Genomic DNA, 12081 nt, shown 5'->3' on the forward strand with positions numbered 1-12081 from the left:
CCACTGAAAGCGCTCCGAGTCCCCCAGCCCTGCACGTCCCCCGCCGAGCGGCTCGTGCGTCCCCTCCTGACCGTGCGTCACCGCCCGCAACCGTGCGCCCCTCCCCCGCGACCGTGCGTCCCACCAGCGCGTCACAGCTCTGGACTTCGCGAGCCCTCCCGGTCGCGCGGCCCCTCCCGGCCGGTGCACCCCCTGCAGCCTGCGGCCCTGAGGGGCGGCGCGGGGCGGCGCGGCGCTGGGCGGGGCGGGCGGACGGAAGCCATCGCGTGGCTACCGGCCGGCGGCGGCCTGCTCGGGACTGCCACTGCGCCCTCGCCGCCCTCCCTCGCCCACGCCGCCCGGGCCCTGGCCTCATACCCCGCCTGGTTCCCGCGGCGGCGCGCGCGGCCGGGCAGGGCGGCGGCGGTTCCGGCGATGAGGAGGCGGCGGCGCGCGGAGACGATGCTCCGGAGCTGAGCAGACGCCGGCACACGGCGCGGCGGCCGAGCGCGGCGCCGACTCGCGGGATGGCTCAGCCGGCCGGCCGGGCGGGCGGCGGGGAGCCGGCGGAAGGCGAGGAGACGCCGGAGCCCGGGGCGGCCGGCGGCCCGCAGGACTCGCTGAGCCTGGAGGAGATCCTGCGTCTCTACAACCAGCCCATCAACGAGGAGCAGGCGTGGGCCGTGTGCTACCAGTGCTGCGGCTCCCTGCGCGCCGCCGCCGCCCGCCGCCAGCCCCGCCGCCGCGCGCGGTCGGCCGCGCAGGTCCGCGTCTGGAGGGACGGCGCCGTCACCCTGGCGCCCGCCGCCGCCGACGCGGGAGAGCCGCCCCCGGCCGCGGGTGAGGCCCTGGCCCCCGGAAGCCCCCTGGCGGGCCCCCTTCCCTCGCAGCCCCGGGTCCCGCCACCCTGGGTCCCCGAGAGGATCGCCGGCCGGGCGCCTGTGTCCTCGCAGTCCCGATGTCCAGGCGGACGCCCGTCCGGGCCCGTTCCCTCTGGGTCCCTGGGCCCGGCCTTCTCGCCCGCCCCCATCTGCTGCGGGAGACCCCCGGGAGGACCCGGCCCCGGGCCGCGGCGAGGGCCGTGTCGGCGCTGTGGCCGACCGAGGCCCCGCGTGGGTCGGAGCCGCCGGCGGAGGCGCGGGCAGCTGCACAAAGAGGGGCCGTGAGGAGGGCGTGGGGCTGGGGTCGGCCTGGCCGCGGACCCCGCCGAGGGGCGCTCGAAATTGTCCACACTGTCGCTCAACAGCTGCTCGCGGCTTGTTTGGGAGATTGTGTGGGTTGGGTCCTTTCATGATAAGCTGTGTGTGCTTATTTACGTGCCATGGCCATTGTGGTTGTGTTCGTGATGCGGTAAGGTCCTGTGATCGTTAGTTCTGGTGTCAGGAAAATTACACCGTTCAGAGTAGCCAACTGCTATAGTATTTTAAATTTGACAGTATTCCTTCGGTTTGGAAATATAAAGATGATTCTGAGCCCTGAGGAGAATTCTGCTACTTTGGGAGAAATGGAAAAACAGACAAAATAATGATTTTTGGCTCCTGGAAGTTAGAAAATAACAATAACTATTACCTTGTACGTTAACATTTGTTGTGATGAAAAACAGGCTTGTAAAGTAAAACGTTGACAGGTTGTCCAGATTAATTGAGGAAACGGTTTTAGTTACATCATTGTCTGATGTGAATTCTTCGGATTATCACCTAAACAGTACACAGAGCCAAGGCTTACCCAAAGGGTTGTTGCTGATGAACAGGGGAGGTTGATAATAGGTTTCTCCTATCAGGTTTTATCTAATTGAGTCTTTTAAGAGGCAAGTCTGTTAAAAACATAGAAAAACAATCCACCCTCACTTTTAGAAAGTTGATGGAAGTGTCAAAACGCTTAAGGTGAAAGATGTAATTCAGAACTAGTCAGTAAAATGACATTTAATGAAAATCTTTATCTGAGTTGACTAAAATAAAACATCATTCAAGATTATAGTTAATTCTTTCAGTTCCACTAGAACATTTATATGTTTTTCTTTTCTTTTTTTTTCTGAGTGTCAGGTAAACACTGAATTTTTATTTATTTAAAGTCATTCTTTGTATGATTCTTTAGAAATTTTATTTCAAATAGTTTTTTTGGCTTATTGCTTTTAAACTTGGATTTAAGTATCTGTGGGAAGTACTTGCAATTATAATTTATTTACAGTGTATTAATATGGTACAAAAAATGCATTTATAAAACACAACAATGCCATTCTTTGGGAGGTAGCTTTTTCCAGAGGAAAAATGGTTGTGTACATCCTGCTCTTAGAAGCGGCATTGATAGTGGTGATTTCTGGAAAGAGCAAACCCCAGGTTACATTGTCTCTTGAACTTAATCCCAGAAGAGTGTAGTTTAGTTGTAAAAGTCTGGTAGATTCTGCTGAGTGTTGCTGTTTTGTTTTTAATCAAAACCTTATATTGAAATGAATTATTTTTTGCATCATTAATATGAGTGGTAACATGTTGACCTCAATGCACTACACAAGCTATATGGAGAGAATAGTGAGTAAATTGGTAATAGATTTGTAATCCATCCCCTTCCTCCTTAGTTTTGCTCATGACCTCTCCTACCAGTCATGAAGAGAGCCTGATCAAAGTTGTTCATTTAGTCTTGAGCATTTTTTATTGATTAAAATTATTTATATTAAATAATTATTTATATTAGTGTATTCCCTCTTGGGATATAAGAGTAGTTGCACAGCTAAGGAAGATACAATGTCTTCTGAACATTTAATCTTGATTCTTAAAAATGATGAATAATTTGGTATTATTGTGCACACTTGTATAAATTCTATTTTTAAGGATTGTATTTATATTTCCATTGTAAGAAGCATGTCTTTTTCGTTGTAAAGTATTTAATATGATTATATATGGTTAGCAGTTAGCAACATTTATATTTTCTCGTGTTATCCAATGCTTTATTTTTTAAATGGAGATTTAGGGAAATTAAATGACTTGTTCAAAGTATATTGGTAACTCTTTGAATCAAATCCAGGTCTTTTAACCTCTAGGCTTTGTAGTCTTGTAGAATTAAACAGATTTGTTTTGAATTTGTTTTTTGTTTTTCTTTTTAGATAGAATCTCACTCTTTGCTCCCCAGGTAGAGTGCCTTGGCATCAGCCTAGCTTACTGAAACCTCAAACTCCTGGGCTCAAGCGATCCTCTTGCCTCAGCCTCCTGAGTACCTGGGACTACAGGCATGTGCCACCATGCCTGGCTAATTTTTTCTATATATTTTTAGTTGGCCAATTAATTTCTTTCTATTTATAGTAGAGACGGGTCTCGCTCTTGCTCAGGCTGGTTTTAAACTCCTGACATTGGGTGATCCTCCCGCCTTGGCCTCCCAGAGTGCTAGGATTACAGGCGTGAGCCTCCACGCCCTGCCTTGGTTTGAATTTGTATCATGATCCCTCTCCTTCCTAGTGAATGACCTTGAGTAAGTGCCTTAACCTCCTTGAGTCTAGCTTTCTCCTGTGTAAAATCAGGATGTATCTTTGTTTTTACAGGGCAGAGGTTTAAGTGAGGGTAATATATGTAAAGTGACTAATACAAGACTTAGGGCCCCGGCGCAGTGGCTCACGCCTGTAATCCTAGCACTCTGGGAGGCCGAGGTAGGCAGATCACTCAAGGTCAGGAGTTCTAAACCAGCTTGAGCAAGAGTGAGACCCTGTCTCTACTAAAAATAGAAAGAAATTAATTGGGCAACTAAAAAAATATATAGAAAAAATCAGCCGGCCATGGTGGCACATGCCTGTAATCCCAGCTACTTTGGAGGCTGAGGCAGAAGGATTGCTTGAGCCCCGGAGTTTGAGGTTGCTGTGAGCTAGGCTGATACCCCCGACACTCTAGCTCAGGCAAGAGTGTGAGATTCTGTTTCAAAAAAAAAAAAGAGTTGGTACAGCCTCGCCGGCGGGGCGGTGGCGCTGTGGCCGCCGCGGCCTGTGAGGCAGTAGCAATAAAAATAAAAAAAAAAAAAAAAAAAAAAAAGAGTTGGTACATAGCAGGTACTCAGTAAGTTTTAGTTCCCTTCCTCCCGCAACCCGGTGGTTCTTTCTTACCAGTATGGTGCCTCTAGTCCAGCTGTTCTATGTTTTTACTCAGAATTGGGACAGATGTCTAGGTGAGGGTTTCTCAACTTCAACACTATTGACATTTCTGGCTGAGTAATTCTTTGTTCCAGTGACTGTGCTGTGCAGTATCCCTGGTATGTCAGTAAACTGGATGCCAGTAAACCCCACCCCACCCCAAATTGTGACAATAAAAAAGTCTCCAGATGTTGCCAGATGTCCTTTAGGGTCTAGCAGATGATGGGTGGTGGTGCTCAGGATTGTGCTCAGTGTGGAGAAGTTGATCCTGGCAGTAATCCTCAAGTGAGCGCATCCTTCAACAGGCCACCGTCACTCTGCTGAGTTGAATGAGTGAGCGGTGTTGCTTCTTGCCAGTCCAGCAGTATCACTCCATTTAGTCCCTTTAGAAGAAATAACACCTCAGGTGCTTTACTGACTTGTTTGGGGGCTGAATGTACTAGTACTTAATTTTATTTCTTGTTTATTTTTAACAGTGTTGATACATTCTAGAATAGTTACATTCAGTTTGAATAAAATAAATAGAAATACCTATAAGAGAAATAGAAAAATGATGAAAGGTGTCAGAGGCATGGAAATGAGATCAATATTGGAAGAAAACAATGAAGAGTGAGTAAGTTTATTTAGCATTCAAGTAAAACTGAGAGCCTTATACTAGCATGGCCATGAAAGCAGTATGATGTAGGACTGAAGGAGATAAATTCAAGAAAAAGGATTTGTTCTTTAGAGGATATTGTGAAAATAAAAGTGATTAAGTTATGAGTTAGGATCTTAAAATGAGCCGTGTGTGTGTGTGCGCATATATATATATATATGGTTTTTTTGTTTGTTTGTTTTTGAGACAGTCTTGCTCTATCGCCCGAGCTAGAGTACTGTGGCATCAGCCTAGTTCACAGCAGCCTCAAACTCCTGGGCTTAATTGACCCTCCTGCCTCAGCCTCCTGAGTAGCTGGGACTACAGGCTCGCACCACCACACCTGGCTAATTTTTTCTATTTTTAGTGGAGATATGGGGTCTTGCTTTTGCTCATGCTGATCTCGAACTCCTGACCTCAACTGATCCTCCTCTCTTGGCCTCCCAGAGTGCCCAGGGTGCTAAGATTACAGGTGTGAACCACTGTAACTGACCTCTTTTTTTTTTTTTTTTTTTTGAGGCAGGGTCAGTTGCCTGGGCTAGAGTATAGTGGCAGCATCATAGCTCACTGCAACCTCAGACTCCTAGACTAAAGACATCCTCCTTCAAACTCTGAGCAGCTGGGGCTGCAGGCACACACCAGCATGCCTGGCTAATTTTTCTGCTTTTTGTAGAGACAGGGTCTCACTATGTTGTCCAGGCTGGTCTTGAATTCCTGGGTTTAAGCGATTCTCCAGTCTCAGCCTCCCAAAGTGCTAGGATTAAGGTATGAACCACTGCACCCAACTAAGCCATATATTTTATGAAGTAGTTTTGTGATGGCAAGAGGATGATTGCTTAGAATCAAGAGGTTTATGATTCTTCTTAGGTGGCTTATTTAACATTTTTATTTTCCCCAATGTTTATGTAGTTGTAGTCATAATAAGACCTTAATGTCTAAGGAGAGTTTATTAGATACAGGCTGAAGAAGTTTTCACTTTCACACCCTTAATTAAGAAGTTAAAGATACTCTCAGGCTCTGCATGTACTCACAAGTATACCTAACTGGCAGTTAGAACATATTTTGGTATACAGGGTCTTTAGAAAGTAGTAATTGATGCAATTAATATTAGGTAATATTTCTAGATCCTCACAAGATTAAAACATTTATTTTTCTGGGATGCCACAAATAATTATTATAGCAGGAGTATTAAAGATTAGAATCATGCATGGTCTCATCAGCCTTCTAGGACTTAAATACCCACCTGACAACAATCATTTATTTCAAATTTTGGTTTCAAAATTTTTGATGTACCTTCAGTTTTAGATGTATAAAAAACATTTAAAGAATTAGGCCACATCTTGATTTATTAATTGTAAGATTGGTTGTAGGTTTTCCTGGGAGGAACAATGAATGCCTGTGTGCATACTAATAAAAGGATCCCTTGAGAATGGTTTCTTGGTGTACGGAACATTTAGGGTTTGTTTGGGATTTGAAAAGAGGGTGTGATCAGTCAAGCTTCTCAGTAAGGTTCATGCTAATTTGGGAAGATGGTCTTGGAATAATATCCTATTTGATTTTAGAAAGAAACATTTATGGAGAAGTTTGAAATAGTGAAAACATGTTTTAAAACATTTTTTGTCTACTTTTTATGTATTTCTTGAGTATTCACATTCTGATCCTTAAATGAAAGGAATATATAAAGTATATGTGTATGTGTCCAGAGTACATATTGGGGGTGATGGAATTAGGAATTGATTAGGCCTTATATAGTTAGAGTAATAGGTAAGAATTATCCTCCTTGAACAACATATTCAAATATGTCAGGTTAATTCAATCTAACAGACATGCATTGAGTTCCTACTATCTGCATACACATCCTAGTTTCCATGAGTGATATAAAGATAAATAGTTTTAGTCATTAAAGAAGAGAAAATCAAACATAAACACAGTATTTACCCTGAAGCTAATGCAGCTTGAACTTCAAGCCCTTTCATTACCCAGGCCACTTCTAAGTCCCTGAGGGGGAGTTTTAACAGTATGTTCAGATATTCTTTTGTTTCATTTGCAAAATATATTAGCCATACTCAGATAATAATGCTATCATTTTTGACTCCAATTTACCCCCCAACATATTTCTACTTGTGTTGGGTTGTATGAGTGTGGCCACAGGCATTTTGGGGAGAAATTTTGGAATAATGTGTTTGTGGTTTTGTGTCTAACATATGCAAAGAGAAATAGTAGAAAGAATTTAGTCACATACAGATATTGATACTTAAGTAAGTTAGGACTCTGTTGGGAAACCATTAGCCTCACTAAGAGTTTTGACTAAACTTCAGAAGAAAAAAATCATTGATCTACCTAGGACCGTATGTTGATGGGAGATGGTGAGTCACACTCTGCTTGTTTATGTGTAAGGTCAGAATCACTCCCTGCACCATAGGTTCTGTGAAATGGTAACAGTTCCCAGCCTTGTTTCATAATAGTGTCATGAAAACTATGTATAGTATATTTCCCTTTTGTTTCTTGTTGGCTAAGTAGAAATAAAGAAAATATCCTCTAGATATTTGTTTATTTATTTTTAACTAAAAAAAAATTTTTTTTTTGAGACAGAGTCTTGCTCTGTCACTCAGGCTAGAGTGTGTGGTGTCAGCCTAGTTCACAAGCAACCTCAAACTCCTGGGCTCAAGCAATCCTTCTGCCTCAGCCTCCTGAGTAGCTAGGACTACAGGCTTGCGCCACCATGCCTGGGTGATTTTTTTCTACTATATATTTTTAGTTGTCTGGCTAATTTCTTTCTATTCTCAGTAGAGACGGGGTCTTGCTCTTGCTCAGGCTGCTCTCAAACTCCTGAGCTCACGTGATCCTCCTGCCTCGGCCTCCCAGAGTGCTAGAATTATAGGCATGAGCCACCGAGCCCGGCCCAGATATTTGTTTAAAACTATGAGGGGAAAAATTAACTTTTTATTTTGGAATACTTTTAGATTTAGAGAAAAGTTGCAAAGATAATGCAGAGAATTCCTTTGTATTCATCACCCCACTTCCACTAGTGTTAATGTCTTACATTATTGTATTGTATATTTGTAAATAAATATTGTAAATATTATTGTATATTTGTCAAAACTAAAAAGCCAAGATTTATATATTACTGTTAACTAAACTCCAGACTTCATGTGGATTTCCCCAGTTTTTCTATTAATGTCCTCTTCCTAGTGCAGAAATCCCATCCAGGATACCATATTGCATTTAGTCATGTTGTCTTCTTAGTCTCTTCTGTTCTCTGACAGTTTCTTATGACCTTGACAGTCGTGAGTACTGTTTAGGTGTTTTGTAAAATGTCCCTCCATTTGGGTTTGCTTGATGTTTTTATGACTGGACTAGGCTTATGGGTTTGGGGGAAGAATACTAGAGAGGAGCAGGGCTCCTCTCATTACGCTATTTTGGGGCACATGATCTCCATGTGACATCAGTGATTATGTTAACCTTGATACTTGGTTAAGATAGTGTTTGCCAGATTTCTCCAATAAAAAGTTACTATTTTTACCTTTTCTATACTTTTTTTCTTTAGAAAGGAGTCAGTAATTCCAGCCCACCTTCAAGGAGGGGGGCAGGTAATTAAACTACCTCCTACACACTTGGGTTTTGGATATCCAGTTACTGAGTATTATGAATAATGCTGCTGTTAACATTATTGAACATGTCTTCTAGTGAACAAATGTACCATTTGTGTTGAATATATATCTAAAAGTGCAATCACTAACTCATGGTGTATGTTCAGCATTTCTAGATATTGCCAAAAATTTTTCAAACTGATTATACTTCACAAACTTCTAAAATTAAAACGAATCTGTGACATTAGTATAAATTTAATAAGAATTTGATTAGTATCGAGTATATGGACGGGTTATATTCCTAATAATAACAGGACCTGCTGGCCTATATTTAGCTCCTGAAAACTGTGACTCTGAGGTCTTTTTAAATTACTTGTGCGAATACATTTTTAAAATATTGGGCCTGTTGTATTTTTCTCTTATAGTTCCTATTTTCTGTCCCACCTCCAATTTAATTAGAAGCCAAATTCTTATTTAATATGCTTCTTATTAAATATTAAATATCTTATATTGCTGAGAGATAAGGATGTACATATAGGCATAGTTGATGGGTAGTGGTGGAATGCCACTAACAGTCTCCATAGGTTGCTTGGTCATATCTTCCTGGATTTTTAGTGAAAATATCATGTTAGAGGAATCTCTGTTACATGATTTCTTTTATTCATTTCACCACCATTTGAGTGCTTTCTAGGTGCACTGTGCTAGATATCAAAGATACAAAGGGATAAAGTGCACCCATATTTTCAAAAAACTCACAGTACAGTGCAATAATGTCAAAATAATAGAGACATGTATAGATAACTGTGTGAGCTCAGAGAAGAGAGTGGGTGACTCTGCCTGATGACAATAGGCAAGTTTCACAGAGGAGATCTACTTTTGGAAGTCTCACGGATAAGCTGTGGGATGATATGAAGGGCACACGAGGCAGAAGCAGCACTAAGTAGAAAGGCTTGGAGATGTGGAGGATGCCATATGCCAACTACTCAAAGAGCAGCAGTACATGGATGGCAGGCATGGCATTTGTGCTACCATCCACTTCCCCATGCCAAAAGCAGAAACTGCTAATCAGTCATCACATGTTTTCTGCTAAATTTATAAGCAGCCTCAGAGTTCTCAACAGGATGCTTTAGGCAGCCACTACTAGTTATTTAGAGTTGGCACGTGAGGGTTAAACCTGTTTGTCTTCTCTGCAGTGGGCGTTCACTGTGCCCACAGCAGAGGATGTGTGTGGGAGTGGGGGTGGGGGTGAGACAGGCTGGAAAGGAATGTTGGCTGGGATCAGGAGATGAAGGACTCTGTGCTAGCCACACTGTTGTCTGTATAGGCAGTGGAGAGCCATGAAAAGATTTTAAGCAGGAAAATGATGTAAGCAAATTACTCTTTTTAGAAAGATAAATGTGGGGACTTTGTAGAAGATATATTGAATTGGGTAAAACTGAGGCATTTCATATATGAGTTCTTAGTAGCCTTTAAGTTGCTAAACCAGTTAGGAATATTACAGCTATTCAAACAGAAGGTGATGTAGGTCTGGAACTAGGACAATAGGGATGGAGAGAGAAAGAGTCAGCTTGGGAGTGATTTAGGAAATAGAATAGGGCTTGAGTCCACAGCCATACCGCCCTGAGCCGCCCAATCTTGTCTGATCTCGGAAGCTGAGCAGGGTTAAGTCTGGTTAGTACTTGGATGAGAGAATAGGCTTGGCTCTTTAATATTTGATATGTGGGTGAGAAGGAGGAACGAGTCTTCAAAGGCTCTCAGACTTCCTGTCTGGGTGGTAGGAAAGGCAGGAGGGGCAGGTTAGGGTGAGAAGATGATGACTTATACTTGTTGGAAATTAAATTGGCCTGGAAAATATTTTTCTTATGGAGTCGTCATGATTCCTACCAAGTTCCTTTACTCTTCCAGATTGTAGCAAGTCAACTGTTAATGTCACATAGGAACATGAAAAGAACATAAGAATTGGCTGTAGAAGATGTGGTTTTGATTCTTAGTTCTAACATTCACTGCTTAGTGATAACCTCAGGCAGGCCATTTAACTGTCTGTCTCTAACTCTGACTTTCTATTTCTTTAACTGTAAAATAGAAGTAACATTTGTCCAGCACTTCTTATAAAACTGTTGTAAGAATCAAATGAGGAAATAAATATATGTGGGGGCACTTTGTCAGCTCATACACACTGTACAAATACTATATATTTGTGGTGTGTGGTGGAGGTTTGATCCTCACAACACTCCTATGAGGTAGGTGCTGTTAATAACCTTCACCTTACAAATGGGGAAACTGAAGCATAGAGGCCTTAAATTTAGGCAATAGCCCACCTGGGATCCAACCCCCCCCCCAAAAAAAGTCTGACCTCAGAGGTCTTCCTCTTAACCACTCTGCTCTATTGCCTGCCTGGTAGGTGGCCTGTGGATGAGTCTCACCATGGGCCATTCTGGACTGGATTAGTGGACTGCACAGCGGGGAGCCTGAGGGTCCTATTTGGGATGATGAGAGGACACCCTATTGCTTTGGCATTTGGATTATCTGTGTATTAGTTTTCTGTAACAAATTACCACAAACTTAGTAGGTTAAAACAGTACCAAATTATTACCTTACAATTCTGGTGACCAGTAGTTTGAAGATAGGTCTTATGGATGAAAATTAAGGTGTTGGTAGGGCTGTGTTCTTTCTGGAGCCCCCTTGAGAATCCAGTCCTTGCCTTTTCCAGCTCCTAGAGGCTGCAGCATTCCTTGGCTCCTGCCCTCCTTCCTCCAATCATATAACTCCAGTCTCTGCCTCTGACATCTTATCACCTTCTCTGACTCTCCTACTGTCCTCTTATAATATGATGACATGAGCCCACCTGGATAATTCAGTATCATCTCCCCATCTCAAGATCCTTCACTCTGCAGAGTTTCTTTTGCTGTGTGAAGTAACATTCACAGGATTTGGGGATGAGGATGTGGATATCTATAGGGAGGCCATTATTTGGCCTACTACAGTCTTTTTATTAATGGGTTGGTTGATTGTATAGATTGACTTTCAGGCTTTCTTATTTATTTATTTGTCAAGTGAAGCAGCAGGAGTGGAGAAGGAATCTGTAACTGCAAGCTTTTGTTATTTTAAATTTTGAGTAATAACAGATGAAACCCCCTTTTCCACCACTCTGATTTTGAGCCATTGCTCATTACAGTTGTTTGACCATTTAATGTCATCATCCTGAACACTCATGCATCAGGAGAGGAGTGGAGGCTTTTGAGAGAGGTGTAAAATAAAAGGCAGTGGCTTTTAAAGATCTTAACGAACAAGTATAAAAATGAGTTGAATTTTAAAATCTTAATATGATTTAGCTATTTTTTGTTTCAAAATCTTACCATACTCTTTAATGTTATAACCATAGCAAATATAAAAATTTAGGCCAGGTGCAGTGGCTTACGTCTGTAATCCTAGTACTCTGGGAAGCTGAGGCAGGAGGATCACTTGAGCTCAGGAGTTCAAGACTAGCCTGAGCACAAGAGCAAGACTCCATTTTTACTAAAAATAGAAAAATGAGCCCAGGCCTCATGGTGCATGCCTGTAGTTGCAGCTACTTGGGACACTGAGGCAAGAGGATCACTTGAGCCCAGGTGTTGTGATTGCAGTGAGCTATGATGATGCTACTGCACTCTACCCAGGGCGACAGAGTGAGACTGTTTTTCAAAAAAAAAAAAGAAAAGAAAAGTATATTTTTTCTCTGTAGGACATTTTACCACAAGCATTTTTGAAGAATAGCTGACATCTTTTTTTGA

General features: G+C 42.8%; 1 protein-coding gene across 2 annotated transcripts in view; it reads left to right on the forward strand.

Annotated features, from left to right (window-relative positions):
* Window positions 1–234: 234 nt before the first annotated feature.
* The window catches only part of SPIRE1 (spire type actin nucleation factor 1), a 182625-nt gene continuing 170778 nt past the window's right edge, over window positions 235–12081 (forward strand). The window contains exon 1 of one of the 2 annotated variants that reach the window (XM_012746047.2): window positions 235–819. In XM_012746047.2, coding sequence (XP_012601501.2) covers window positions 507–819 — 313 coding nt within the window. In that variant the 5' untranslated portion in view covers window positions 235–506. The remainder of the gene's footprint in view (window positions 820–12081) is intronic. The other variant, XM_012746049.3, reaches the window with a different exon arrangement.

Source organism: Microcebus murinus, chromosome 17 (assembly GCF_040939455.1).
Source record: "Microcebus murinus isolate Inina chromosome 17, M.murinus_Inina_mat1.0, whole genome shotgun sequence".
Classification (NCBI taxonomy): domain Eukaryota; kingdom Metazoa; phylum Chordata; class Mammalia; order Primates; family Cheirogaleidae; genus Microcebus; species Microcebus murinus.